Source organism: Hibiscus syriacus, unplaced genomic scaffold (assembly GCF_006381635.1).
Source record: "Hibiscus syriacus cultivar Baekdansim isolate YM2019G1 unplaced genomic scaffold, ASM638163v2 tig00111403_pilon, whole genome shotgun sequence".
In the NCBI taxonomy this organism is placed as follows: Eukaryota; Viridiplantae; Streptophyta; class Magnoliopsida; order Malvales; family Malvaceae; genus Hibiscus; species Hibiscus syriacus.
The window spans coordinates 578058-593961 of record NW_024063083.1 but is presented as its reverse complement, the minus strand read 5'-3'; the positions used below and the strand labels follow the sequence as shown (position 1 = coordinate 593961).

Here is a 15904-nt window from a genome sequence, read left to right as displayed (position 1 = left end):
GCCGAATCCCACATCCTTCGAATATAAAGAGAAGAGGATAAGGAGGAGTTATAAAAGAAGCTGGCTTGATACGTAAAATGTTATGATTGGTTTGTAAATTGTTAAATTTAATAAACTAGTAAAGTTCACAAGTTGGTGGTTAATTTGTATATATGAAAAATTTATCTATTGTAGGTGATTAATTTGTACGCATGAAAAATTTATCTTTAATCTTTCAAATATTAGATTATTTATAAGTTTAGTCATAATATTTTAGGGATTAAAAATGAAATACTCATGTGTACAATTTGGCCACTTATGAATTTTTCATGTGTATAAGTTAGTCATCAATTAATTTGTCAACTTTGCTAACTTATTAAATTTGACAATTTGTAAGTTAAACATAACAAATCTCCACCATTATTTGAAATTACCAAGCCTATTCAATTTTTTCAACTCCTCAAATTTGATAGAAGTTATTTTAATGTAGTGTATCTAATTGCGCTCACAAGCGCCATACACCCGAAGGTGTTCATACTTTCATGATGTTAATCAAGTTCAAACAATGATTGAACTTGATTACTGTTATCACCTTGGTCATCATATCTGCAGGATTTTCTGTTATTGCAATTTTCTGAAGTAAAATCTTTCATTATTCAAAGATCTTCCACATAAAGTGATACCTCACGTCGATATACTTTGTCCTTGAATGGTAGACTTGATTTTTCTCTAAGTAAATAGCATTGATCTTTATTGTGACTTTGCACAACTCCCAAGTCTTCCATCAACCCGTTAAGCCAAATTGCTTCCTTCACAGCCTCTGAAACTGCAATGTATTCTGCCTCTGTAGTAGACAAAGCCACCGTATATTGCAAAGTAGACTTCCAACTGACTGAGGCTTTAGTAAGAGTAAACAAATACCCAGTAGTTGATCGACGCTTATCCAAATCACCAGCAGCATAGGAATCAACATATCCAACCACACACACTGACCAAGTGCTTCATCTGTTCAAAAAACTAAACCAACATCCACGATTTGTTGAGATACCGTAGAATCCATTTCACAACTTGCCAATGACTTTTCCAGAAGAGTTTGAGTGTATCCGATGAAATCTAAAGATGAAGTGCTTCGAATTTTCCTTAAATGGAAAAATATGATTGAGAACCAGACATGCAAAAATATCAAACGTCTTAGGACAATGGAGGGAAATATAAAAGTGACCCATTCTTTGACGTTTTCCATGAGTATGGTATTGTTCGACACTTCACTGTTAGAAATACACCACAACAAAATGGGGTGGCAGAGCGTATGAATCGAACACTATTGGAGAAAGTTCGAAATATGCTATCTAATGTTGGGTTAGGCAAGGCATTTTGGGTTGAGGCTGTGACATATGCTGGTCATCTCATCAATCGTCTGCCATCATCAACGATAGGAGGAAAAACACCACTGGAGGTACCATTAGAGGTATGGTCTGAAAAACTTGCTACTGATTATGATTCCTTACATTTATTTGAACCCACTGTTTATTATCATATGAAGGAATTCAAGCTTAATCCGAGAAGATGATATTGCGCTTGCTATATTGGGGTTTTCTAGCGTCGCTTGCTCGGGCCTGGTGCATCAAGCCTAATTCTAGTTAAATTATTTTGTTATATGTTGTATGACCACTACACACTCTTGGAATATGATATTGCGCTTGAATAGAGTCACTCACCCTACTAGCTCACAGATCTTAGCTGTAATAAATGTTCACCTGGTGCTAGAGAAGATGCATTTGTGGCATTTAGCAAGTCAGAGTTGGGTGTGGTTGCCGTTGCGAACGCAGTGTTAAGATCGAAACTATCCTATAATCCTAAGGCATTCAAGCTGGATAAGAATGTACCACATCATTCATTGTAGTGTTCTTTTATAACAAAAAAATCAATTATTTCTTATATTTTAAGTTCAATGATTAAAGAAAAGATTATTTTAATATAATTAATAATTATTTATGTATTTACATAAATATTAGGATGAAGTTAGTCTTTAACTATTTTTAGAAGGAAATTTTTACTCTTAATAAGTATTGAATTTAAAACTTAAGAGAGAATGGAGGTATGAACTGAGAGTTTTCAATTACCAGTTCTAAAGATTATTGATAATATTTATTGTTAATGATAAATAAATAAATAATAAATCCTTGTATCTCTATCACCTATTATGTGATTGGTTTTAATAATAGTCTTAATAAAGTACATTTTGAGCCATTATTGTTGTATGATTTGAAAAGAAAATATTAATATTGGTTTCATTGAATACTATGAAATGATCTTTTTCTTCTTTTATGTAAATTAATATCATATTTGAGATTAATCTTAAACCGAATCTGATATATATCTTACCTTTATATAATCATCTAATAAAATTTTGAACCATATGAGTAAAATAATCTAATATCAAATTGTTCTATCTTACTAATAAACTTTATAACATATATTATGTATCAGACCGTGTGCCTCTTATGACAATACGACGTGACACTTTATGACAAGTAATTCTCTCATCTTAAAACAAACAAAAATAATTATTTTATTTTGCAATGATTTATAATCGTTAAGGTATATCAGTAAATGTGCTTTATTTTTTTTATTGTTTTTAAATAATACCACAAAACATAATCAGATTCGATCATTTTACCTATGCTTAATATTAAGGATCGAATCAGTATTAGGGTTATCAGTTTATGGTCCAGATCTAAGAGATTCGACTTATGCAACTACAGCGACGATATCAGGTATCAGCCACAATATCTCGAAAGACAAGGCGGCTTTGGTTTACGAGTCGGCAACACTCGCAAGTGAATAGCAGAAGACGGTACGACCATGAGCCTTTGGGATTGCAGGCGGCTTAGAAACAGTAGGGTTCAGTGACGGTAATCACGAGGAACGACAAGTGGTGATGGAAGCAGACTGCATTGCTTATGAGAGGTGGCGACAGCTCTGTTTTCAAGACGGGGTGTTGCCTTCGTTGACTGTAAAGGAGAAACCGGCATAGGAGCAGACGAGGGGTTTGACTTATGAATATGAGACGAGGGGTTTGACTTATGAATATGAGACAATTTAGGAGTCGTGTCGGACTGAAGGATGGTACATGACAACCAGGCGGTGGATTCCTTAAGACTCACGGTAGAGGTTGCGTCTTGGGTTTGCAGAAGTACGATGGAGGAGGGATCGACTTCTGTTCACGTGGCTGGCTAACAAAGGTGAAAGGATGTCGATAATAATAACGTTTCGGTGTTTGGCTGAAAGAGGGCGGTGATATTCGTCGGAACTTGGAATCAAAGCCGACAATAGTGTCGTTCAGATTCGTCGGAACTTGGAATCAAACGAGGGTGCTGAATACATTGCCCAATCCCACATCCTTAGTATAAAGGAACGAGGCTAAGAAGGAGCATTTAAAACAAGCCGGTTTGGTAAAATAGACTCAACCTTTCTCGGCCTTTCGGCTAAGATTAAGTGTATTATCTGTTTTTATCAGTCTAATCTGGTATGTGGGCCATTGGACCATATGGTATTAATTTTTTTTTTAGGGGTAGATCCTATCACAGTAAGCTTGCCACTGGGGCTCTCGTGTGTCGCCCAAGCTTCGCAATTGCTCGGGCCTGGTGTACCCCACCCAATTCTAATTTGCTCTGATCCTTTTTTATATGGTAGGCAATTTCAATCTTAGAAAAGAATTCGGGTATCAATAGTCTTCTCCAGGGAAAGAAAAGCAATGGTAGCAGTTTAAATGACTAGTGAGCTTAGAAATTTGTATCAATAGGTAAACTACACTTTTAAATTTGCATAGGCAAATTTTGCAGTCTAGCATCTCTGCAATAGATGTTCTTTATTCTCTTTCTTGCAAACTGGTAAAAAGTTTTAGTAGGCCTCACACACATGGAATGAAAACATACAAGAAAAACCCCAAGAAGATAATTCATGGGACCCTTCGAAGCTATGACATCGACTGCAGGAATGATACAGGTTCAATGTATAACGAGTAGCACCATATTAGAAGCATCCTGCATTTATCACACCATATTAGAACCATAAAAGAACATGGTAACAGAGATTACCAACATTCGACTCATATTTGAGGTTTATCATATGAAGGAAAAGGATGGTTAGAAACTTTGCTATGATTAACTTACAGTATGGGCAATCCTCCATATCTGGTTATCTCCCTTGTTCCATTGCCACAACACACGGTATACCATTGTGGATGCCACCGAATTTCTTATCACCATGGAAAGCATCTAAATTCAGGCGAATGTTATTAATCATTCTTATAGCTCTGTAGCCATCATGGACTTCCTTGCTCTCGCTCCATAGTACGGACTCGTCAAGATCTGGTTTGTAAGGTACCAGTTGGACCTGCAGGAAAACCCATTTTAAGCAAAACTTCAAGGTTGATAAATTCAAATGTTCTCTTATGTTTTGACCATCTGAAATGAATAAAACATCAAGATGCACAAACAACAATTCTTTCCACTGCCGGAGTCAAGAAAAAAGGGTCGGTGAAGTTATCAGCACTTCAGCCCACAAGAATCGGAAATGCACGCATTTGGTTTTACCAGATAAAGAGGGTATTTTAGCAATGGAAAAGCTGAAAACCTATAAAATTGTCGAGAATTGTTCATGACCGTGATAAGCCACTTGAATATTTCGGGCAGCCAATAAACTACCCCAATATCGAATCATGCTACAATAACAATAGACCACTGAATTGGCAGAACGGATAACACCACAAAAAAATTGTGACTCGGATAATTCCTATGTTTAACTTCTGCAGTATCCCATAGGCCATAACCAATCTCATGATGTAATTTGAAAGCGTGTCAAGTGTTAAACAACTCAAAACAGAAATCATATCTTAAAAGGAAAAAGAGGAAATGCAAAAGTTCTTAAGCGCAACGAAATACAAAGGAGAAACCCGTGTTTCCACATAAGAAGGAACTAAAAAATACAGTGAAAGCCATACAGAATTCTTACAGGATGAGAAGCTCCAATGGAGTGTTTAATGACTTGACCAGTGGCCTTATTAGCCAGAGAAAAACTGGGGAAACCCACTTCATCTTTCACCCTTGTGCTGAACTTCTCATCTTTGTACCAGTGCTAAAACAACAACAAAAATCAACATCCAGATCAAAATAAGATCAATGATTTGCCCTAATCTTGAGTTTCAACAGTCAAAGGGGGCTTTTGGGTTGTCAATTAATGAGTTTAATCAAGTTATACGGCTTTGAACTACACAATATAGGGAAAACTCATAATAAACCAAGTTGATAATTTTGTAGATTAATCCATAAAAATTAAGTTAAAGAAAATTGTGAATCTGCTGATACAGTACCTGGAATTCATCAGAGGGATCAGATGGAGCAAGAACAACTTTACCATCTCTGATCGTAAGATGATAACTAGGACCAGCTTTGCAATAGATTTTAACAGTAGGTTTGTTGTGGGTGGTGTTGGTGTAGAGTAGTTCAATGAACTATGTTCAGGCTGGTGGTGGACATGAGTCTCTTGGGTTGGTGGTTGGTGTGGCGTGGGTGACGTAAAGCCCGGTTGCTGAAAGTATGCTGGTGTTGGTCCATCAAAGGCAGGCTGCTGGAAGTATAATGATGGCGGTGGCGGTGGATATGGTCCGTCAAAGGCGGGTGGTTGATGGTAGTTTGGTGGTGGCGGTAGTGCTGAGACGGCGAGGAAACACATGGTGATGGAGATGGTGGTGGTCTTTCTCGGTTGTCTTCATCATCATTCCTATGGTGATGAGTGAATGTGACCAAAAGGGAAACTCGGGAAAGGCGAATTAATATACGGCTAATATACGATGTTATCGATATATTAAAAGATATTTGATAAATTTGATTTAGCGTTATCGGAAATATCGAGTAATAATAAGTAGTAGGTGAAAATTATGAAGAAATATTAAAAAATTTGACAACCGACAAACTTAACTTGTCAGTTTGTGTCGATAATTTATAAAAATATATTAATCCTTAACAAATAACAAGTAAAAAAATGGTAAAATCATAAATAACAAAACAGGTAAAGCGCTACCGAATATATAAAAGTGTCGATACTTTATAAAAATGTATCTATTCATAACAATATAATAAGTAAAAAAAATGACAAAACCGGTATAAATGATAAACAGGTAAAGTGCTACCAGATATATTGAAAATGTCGATACTTTATAAAAATGTATCGATCCATAATAATATAACAGGTAAAAAATGACAAAACCTGTCTATAAATGACAAAACAGGTAAAGCGCTACCGGATATATTGAAAGTGTCGATACTTTATAAAATGTATCGATCTATAACAATATAACAGGTAAAAATGACAAAACCGGTCTATAAATGACAAAACAGTAAAGCGCTACCGGATATATATTGAAGTGTCGATACTTTATAAAAATGTATCGATCTATAACATATAACAGGTAAAAAATACAAAACCGGTCTATAAATGACAAACAAGTAAAGCGCTACCGATATTGATAGTGTCGATATTTTATAAAAATGTATCGATCCATACAAACATGTAAAAAAATGATAAACCGGTTTATAAATGACAAAACAGGTAAAGAGACTAAATATGTTGATAGTGTCGATACTTTATTATAAGTCGACACTTTTGGAATTTAAAAGAGAAGAAGTTATAGCGCTAATAAAGTGTTAATACTTATAAAATATCGATCCATAACAATATAACAGGTAAAAAAATGAAAACGGTCTCGAAATGACAAACCGGTAAAGAGCGAAGGTGATAGTGCGATACTTTATTATAAGTATCGATACTTTTAGAATTTAAAGAAAGAAGTATAGCGCCAATAAAGTCGATACTTTATAAAAATGTATCGATCCATAACAATAACATGTAAAAATATGACAAAATCGATCTCGAAATGACAAACCGGTAGTAAAAAAGTTGCTTGTGTGATCATTTTTATTTCAGAATTTTTATTTTTTAATACAAAAAGTTAGATATTAAGCAAAACCCATAAGAAATAACAAAAACTTTGCTGTAACAAAAGAATAACATTGGAACTCACCATGTTATCAGTTTTCAAAGAACAAAAACCCAGAAACAAACATCTCTCAACGCAAACTTAGATATACTCTTATTATCTCCATAGGATAAAGTTAAGCCAGTTTTACTTTCTTAAATAAAACTTATGATTGAAGAACTCAAACTGGTGCACATAAGTATTGATGCATTTATGAAAAGTATCGATTCAAAAACATCGAAATCGATAATTATTATGTAATAGGTAAATTTACAATGTAACCGGTAAAAATATACTGGTTAATTAGCAAATAGGTTTACAATATGTATTAACACTCTTTAAATATGTGTCGATACTTTTTTTCCCAAATGAAAGCACAACGAGGTGCAAGCATAAGTGTCGATACATTTAAAATTGTATCAATCCCAAAAATATCAAAACTGATAATTATAATGTAATAGTAAATTTGCAATGTTACTGGTTTAAATATATCTTTTTAGTTAGAAAATAGATCAATATAACGCTACCTAATATTATTGTACTTGATAATATTTCCGGTTAATGATATAACATAACCAGTCAAATTTTAACCGGTCACTTGTTTAACCTGGTCACGCCGTTTTAGCCGTTTTTTTTAGGCGCCGCACAGCAGAATCACCCGAACTTCATTTCTTCGATCCTAATCAACTTTCTGAATCGTACTTCCTTCTTAACTTTTTGTTTAGTTGTGTTCAACAGTTTGGCCAATTAAGGCGATTTAATATAACTGACACCCTTTGACTCTAATATCTTTTTTAATACCGTTTAATCAATATCTCTTAATTAACACCCTTCGATTGATAAGACTGTCTCCGGAGATATTCTTTACGTAAGACGCATTTTTAGGGATGTTTTTCGGTCATGTGTAAAATCGGGTGATAATATTGTAATTATTTTTAAAATGATGTCTAATATTAATTAAATTATAGGGTGATATTAATGTAAAATGTCAACTTTATTTATTTTTTTTTTGTTGTGAAAAAAATTTTCTACGTTAAAATTTTTAATATTCTGTTGCAAATTATTTTTAACTTAACAATTTTGATTTTGAATGAAATTACACAATACGTGTAAATTATATGAAAACTTGAAGGTAAATAATTTAAAATATGAATAATTTTATAAAAAATTTATAACTAGTATTTTTTTTATAAAAGGATGATGATGATTATGATAATATAAATTTTATAATTTAAAAATTATAAATTTCATATAATTTTGAAAATTTATTGACTTTTAAAATTGATTGTTTAAAATATAAAATATTAAAATAATTTTTTAATTACAATTGAGGGATCAAATGAATTATTATTCATTAATTATTAAAATATCACCTCCGTATTTAAAAATATTCTTTCTAATATTAATTTTAAAAATATAAATAAATATTAAATTCTAATGAAAAAGAATGTAAAGCTAAAAAATAAAACATTTTATTTAAAATGTCTTTCTAATATTATTTTTAAAAAATATAAATAAATATTATAATTAATGAATAATAATTAATTTGATCCATCAATTATAATTAAAAAATTATTTTAATATTTTTTATATTTTTAAACAATTAATTTTAAAAATTAATAAATTTTTCAAAATATATGAAATTTATAATTTTTTAAATTATAAAATTTTCTCATCATCATCATCATCATCATTTTGTAAAAAAATATTAATTATAAAACTTTTATAAAATTATTCATATTTTAAATTACTTACCCTAAAAGTTTTCCTATACTAAATTACACGTATGTTATTTTATGTAAAATAAAAATTTGTCGAATTATAAAAATTTGCAATAAAATATTTAAAGATTTTAACTAAGAAATTTTTTCGCAACAAAAAACAAATAAATAAAGTTGACATTTTTACATAAATATCATCTTAATAGAATTTAATTATATATTTGACACCAATTTAAAAATATATAATATTAACACCCGATTTTTACACGTGGCTAGAAGCGCATCCTTGTAATGCGCCTTACGTCCACGTAAGCAAACCCTAGTAAAGCGCATCTCCGAGACCTTTTGTTCCACCTCAGCCGAAAAGGTGTTACTTCAGAAAATATTAATCAATCGGTGTTAGATAGAGAATATTAGAATCAAAAGTTGTCAGTTATGTCAAATCGTCGCCACTTAACTATATCAAACTAAACAACAGGGTAAATTTTGAAATGGTCATTAAATTATCTAAAAAATATGTTAGACATTTTATTTTTAAAAATTATAAAATAGCCATTAAATTTTAATTTTATTTAAAATGATACTATATCGTTACTATCACATATGAATCGAAAGGGGTGGATGCAGACAATCGCTCTTCTGAAAATTTCAAATTAGCTTATATTTTTATTTTAAATTTATAATATATTTTCGCTTCCCTATAATTTTATAAGTTTATTCCCTTATAAAATTTAACTTATAAAATTATAGAAGTTCGTCCCTTAACATAAAATTATGTGTTTCTTCTAATTACTATTGTCCAACTGAGATACCTAACACATAAAATTGATGAATAATATCTTATTTGGTCTCTCAATAAACTAAAAGTTTATTTCGACACTTTTATAATAATTTTTAAATAATAAATTTCAAAAATTAAAGATTTTATAAAATATATGAAAATAATAATTATTTTTAAAACTATAAAAATACTTTTAAAATTTACTATTTTATAACTTTTTAAATCTTAAAACTTTAATTTATATGTAACACAGTACTCAATTAAGTACATATAAAAATGTTAAATTAACTAATTATTTATCCCACATATTACTTAATTCCTATTTAGTCACTTAATTATTTTTTCCCCAAAATCATACATATATTATAGTTATCTAACATTAAAAATTAACAATAATTGATATGTTTAAAGTAATATCATGTCACATTTAAAATAATTAAAAATAACACGTCGGCATCATCGTTTTTTTAATAATAAATAATAAAAAAAATTAAACTTTATATTATAATAATTTTTAATAAATAAAAACTGAAACAAAGTAATATGAGATTAAGGGGCTGTTTGTTTACTTCATAATGATTAAGAACTGAATGATTCAAATGCTGAATGATTCAAAGGCTCTGTATGAATTAGCTCTAAATATGACACGCTGTTTGATAATGGCTCTGAATCATTCAGAATGTACTTCTGTGCTGAATCATTTAACACTATTTTGTTGAATCAATCAGCACTGAATCATTCAGAGGTGAGAAATAAACGCACTAAATGTTGAACGATTCATCATTCAACGCTGAATAATTCTATTCTGAGCCAAATAAACAGTCTCTAAGTGGGTAGTTCACTTTTTATAGTAGACGTGCTGTAACGTTAATGGCAAAGAGGGGTAAGTTTCAGAAAAGAAAATAATACACGTGTAAAGAAAATATTGAATAAGGGTAACACTAAATGTTTTATATATATATATAGAAAAAAGCTATCTTACAAACTAAGAAAGTATGATTTTGACATCTTAATTTCTAGTATTTAAAATTTATTCGAAATTGACTATTAAATTTTCTTTTATATAATTATTGGTGTTCAATTTATCAATCGATTAATCTAAATTAAGTATTGTAGAGTCTAATATGAGAGTGATCATCTCAAACCAATTTGTTTCATTTATAAATGTAAGATTCTAAACACATATATAATTTAGATCCATTAATAATCTAATTAGTTTTTTCGGCAGTAATTATTAGTAACTAAATGAACTCATCAAATGATCTTAATAGTAAAAGAGAATATTGTTCTCCTTATAAGTCATAAGTCTAAGCGTTGCATTTGTAGGGTGTGCTGCTTATTGATTAGTTAAGAAAGTTTTACTGCCTTATAATCACCTACATAAAAATTAGTAACCGAATTGATAACGGGCAAGGGATTAATTGAATTGCTTGCTAAACAGAATGATGAGAATTGAGAGTCCTTGAATGGTAATAAATCCGAGGAATAGTAAGTGGGATGTGTTGGAGAAATTTGGGCCTTTGATACCTAATTGGTTTAGTTAAAAGGCTAGGGAGATGAAGCTATACCTGAAAGGGACCTCTAAATTAGAACAAGTTTTGGGAAGCCCATAAAATAAACATAATTTTTTTTTGAAGGGGAGAATAATTAAATTTGTGCATTTAATATAAGTAATATACTTATTATTAATAATAAGCCTCCATTTTTAAAAAATCTAAAATTTCGACGAATAACAACTTTACAAAAGGTTTGATATACAAATTAAAAGATCTAACTCTAGTTGTCACATAGGATTGAAATTTTCATCGTGTCTACCAATGTTCTTAAATGACTTTTCACCATTTTGATTTGTGGGGAAAAAAACCCCATTTCATATTGTCAAAGATTTTTGAATTTAGTGAGTAAAAATATATAAGATAAAAGAGGGACCTTTTAGTAGTTTACCCTTTATGTTGTGAAGTATGATAATTGACTCGAGTTTTATTTCCTTGGATCTGTTGACATGGGCCTAATATTTGCCTGACGGACTCCTCAGTCATTAGAAATTCAAACCGAAAAAGAAAAAGAAAAGAAAAATTAAATAACGGGCCAAGATATAGCCGTTGGAATAACGTCTACTTTCCCCCCATTTCTCGAGAGTTTTTCCTTAAGTAGTAGTACTCGCAATTACAATCAAACTCAAACAGCTAAATTATCCCCGTTTCTTCTCATTTTCTCCCCAATCTTCAGATCTACTAACTAATTATTTCCAGGTAACCAGCTGCAGATTTTCGAGGGATGGAAAAACCTTTCATGATAAGCTCATTTTTCTGTATTAAAAGAGAAGATAAACCTTTCTTCTCAATTTATGCTTTGTTGAATTAGAATGAAACTGCAGTAGATATGAAATTTTTTAACTGCAATGGAAATCTAATTTCTCTTGTTTTGAAAATAACGGGCCAAGATATAGCCGTTGGCATAACGTCTACTTTCCCCCCATTTCTCGAGAGTTTTTCCTTAAGTAGTACTACGCAATTACAATCAAACTCAAACAGCTAAATTATCCCCGTTTTCCTCTCATTCTTCCCCAATTTTCAGAGTTCTACTAACTAAATTATTTCCAGGTACCAGCTGCAGATTTTCAAGGTATGGAAAAACCTTTCATGATAAGCTCATTTTTTTGTATTAAAGAGAAGATAACCTTTCTTCTCATTTTATGCTTTCTGTTGATTAGAATGAAACTGCAGTAGATATGAAATTTTTTAACTGCAATGGAAATCTAATTTGTCTCTTGTTTTGAATGTGAATGTTTTTTAATCTGATTGTTGGGATTCTTTTTTGTATCCATTTATGATTCTTTAGGTCTGAAGCTAAGTTTCATAGAGCGAAGATGAATGATCTGACCAAATCGTTTATGAGCTATGTCGACCTCAAGAAAGAGGCGATGAAAGATCTTGAAGCCGACCGGACTATGATCTCGAAATGTCTTCGACGGCGAACACCATGGACGGAAACCTGGTCTATTCCTTGAAGAAGCTGAGAAGTGAGCAAGAAATGGCTGTGATCCGTGAACTCTTGACAAGCTCCAAGAATCCAATGAAGAGAGCAAATCACTCCACAAACCAGAGTCCTTGAAAGCTCTGCGCACAAAATCAACAACGACATTGTTACCGTGCAGAAGAAGGCAGGACTATCAAGGCTCAGCTCGAAGAAATGGACCGAGCCAATGCTCTAATAAGCGCCTCTCGGGGTACAAAGAAGCCACATTGAATTACAGGACCAGGATTGCGGTCACAAATGGCTTGCGCAACAAGTTAAAGAGCTGATGATGGATTTTCAGGGCTTGAGGCAGAAAATGATGGCCGAGTATAAGGAAACCGTGGGAAGAAGTATTCACGGTGACAGGAGAAAACCCGGATGAGGAAACCATTGAGAAGATCATTTCGGATGGAAGTTGGCGGCGAGGGGTTTTTGACTAGGGCGGTTCAAGAACACGGGCGGGAAGGTGATGGAGACGGTAGTCGAAATTCAAGACAGGCACACCGCCGCTAAGGAGATTGAGAAGCTTGCTGGAGTTGCACCAGGTGTTCCTGGACATGGCGGTGATGGTGGAGGCACAGGCGAACAATGGATGATATCGAACACCATGTGATGAATGCGAGCCATTACGTGAAGATGGGGCGAAACAGCTCAATAGAGCGAAGCAGTACCAAGGAGTAGCAGGAAGTGCATGTGTATTGGGATTATTCTTTTGTTGTTGATTGTTCTTGTGATTATTATCCCAATTGCTACTAGCTTTATTAGTTCTTGAATTTGATATTCTTAAATTCACTGTGAAAAAGTAATGATAGTTACGGGCTTCATCATGTGTTCGTAACGACAAGGGCAATTTCCAAACCAAATAACAACCAATTCCAATACATCTATAAGAGTTTAAACTTTAAAACTTTATTATTTCACCCATAGGAGAGAATATCACATTCACGTCCATAAATCTATGTCGAAGATTGAATCATCCCAATCCCATTGCTGCTGCTGCTGCCACCTCATCGAACTGCCAAACTGATAATCCATGGCATATCTCCCGGCCTCCTCCGCTCCTGTGTGGCAGTCTTCTCCGCTCCTGGTTTTTTCTTCGGTTTTCGGCTGGTCATGATCCGGGTTTCTAATGAATTTTTCCGTATTTATGGAAGTTTGATGTTCAGTCTGTCGAGCATTCACGAGCTTTTTACTGAGATGGCAATTCCAATAATTTTTCACATCATTTGCTGTTCGTCCTGGGAGTCTCCCAGCAATTAGCGACCACCTGATATAATAATTTGAAAATTTTTTCAATCTTATGGTCCATCCGGGTGCATAGGGTTATCGATAATGGGTGAAAAACTTGCCTTTACCGAGGAGATTGTGGAGCTTAATGATGAGATTGACTTCATCTTCTGCAAAACTCCTCTTTGATGTTTGGGCGTAGGTAGTTCAACCATCTCAATCTGCAGCTCTTCCGGCACCTGTTTAGCCCTAATCAAACACCAAATTAACCCTTCATATCAAACCTAACTATTTCCATTCTAATTTAATTACTTCATACAATCATTTTCCGATTAAAAAAACATTTTAAAAAAAGTACCGGCCAAAACAGGTACGCGATGCCACTTGCCTTCACCATATCGCTCCACGCATCTCTTGAGCAATTATCTTCTTCTTCACTCCAAGCAACTCCTCCCATATCAACTCTCTCTTTCTTTCTAATCTTCCTTCACCATTTCAAGCTCACAAGCTTCCATATTTATCCATTTGCATATACTCTACTTTTTTATTGGCTCTGACATCAATGTTGTCCAATTATTGCAGGCTTTACAACATTTGGGAAATGGTCCCTTCCCCTTTAGGATTGTCCTATTGTTTCCTGAATTACGATGAAGCATCATCATCATTTCTGTGGGCTTTAATTAAATAACAATCAATATTTTACTCTTATTTATCCTAGATTGTGTTCTAGATTTTTTTTTTTTTTGGGAAATATGAAGAAGAAAAATTCGAGTTTTGGTTTTTTCCAAGATTATTTTGTTTATTAAACCCTCCCTCTCTCAGTTAAAAGAACATTAAATGTTATAGGGTTTGATGTTTCCATTGTTATTGCAATGGTCCAAGTCATCAAAGAATAACTGCATACATTGATTTTGTGCTATAGATGTCACGATACTAGTTTTATTAACATAATTTTTATGAAATTAGAGTTAGAGCTTCAACGTCAATTATTTGGGTAAAAGTGATTATATTTAAAGTTAAGTATAAAAATAAGGGTAAATTAAAAATTTCACCACTTTCAATTCTATTTTAGTTACTAAAGTTAAATTTTTCAAATTTACTCACTGAACTTTAGATTTGCTCTTATTTTGATTACTCATATGTTAAATCATAAATGAAACAGTGACAAGTCAGTTACATGTGTTGATGTGGGGTGCTTTTTATTGAGATGAAATCCATGTGTCTCACGTTATTTTTTTATCTTCTTCCTCTAAAGATGAAAGTTTACAGTTTTGTTTCTTTCTAGCGTTACAGTTACCATTCTCGACATCTTCTCCGACTCAAGGTATCGACGAACTGGTCTCATTATCTCATACCACTCTATCAATTTATATTTTACATAAATCACTTTAAAACTCATAAAATCTTAATCCACTCTATAATATCCACCATCTGATTAGCGTGGAATCAAGATATACAATTCACTTCCTCATTCATCCCTACCGTTGAAATTTGAAAGAAGATACTTCATCATTGAGAAATCAAATGAAATTTAAAACTAGGATTTTACATAAAAATGAAGAAGGTTTCGAGATAATTTCATCATTTTTAAAAGAAACATGTTTAGTCATGACACTATTAATTATACATAAAATTTAACTCAATTCAAATAATTAAATCAAATTAAACTTAATATGAATAACTATATTTCAAATATAAATCAAATCGACTGACTTCATTTTCAATTTTCAAAATTTTTCTCGATGTAGGCCAACATTGAACAAGTGATCTTAATTGGAACCTATGCTCTTTTATAGGAGCACACAGTTTTCGTATAAATGAAAAGTTTGGGTGAATCACGTCTTTATTAGGTTTTTTGACTTATACAATCGCCAGTTCTCCACAACCAACCCAACCCAACCCAACCCAATTTAATTTATTTTTTATTTAATATTTTTTTAACTAAAACGTGATATAAAACACAAAATAAAAATATATTTGTATTAAAATATATATTTTACAAACTATTTACTTGTCAACTATATAACTATAAAAGTAGTTAAATATTATTGACAGCCTAAAAAATACATAAACGCTATAAATATTATTTGGTTAATTATTTGATACATAGATTGTGTACAAATTATTTTATAGAATTTA

The 15904-nt window shown here is 32.2% G+C and overlaps 1 protein-coding gene and 1 non-coding gene across 2 annotated transcripts; one reads left to right on the top strand and one right to left on the bottom strand.

Annotated features, from left to right (window-relative positions):
* Nucleotides 1–3447: 3447 nt before the first annotated feature.
* Nucleotides 3448–3637, top strand: LOC120162736. The gene has a single exon (XR_005519572.1). It is a non-coding gene; the product is annotated as a U2 spliceosomal RNA (small nuclear RNA).
* A 527-nt stretch (nt 3638–4164) lies between these two features.
* LOC120162716 (ricin B-like lectin EULS3) lies at nt 4165–5715 on the bottom strand. The gene is made up of 4 exons (XM_039172812.1): nt 5584–5715; nt 5354–5494; nt 4996–5118; nt 4165–4377 (listed from the first exon to the last, which is right to left on the bottom strand). Exons 1-4 carry the CDS (start codon nt 5713–5715, stop codon nt 4180–4182), a joined length of 594 nt encoding a protein of 197 aa, XP_039028743.1. The 3' UTR covers nt 4165–4179.
* Nucleotides 5716–15904: the final 10189 nt, after the last annotated feature.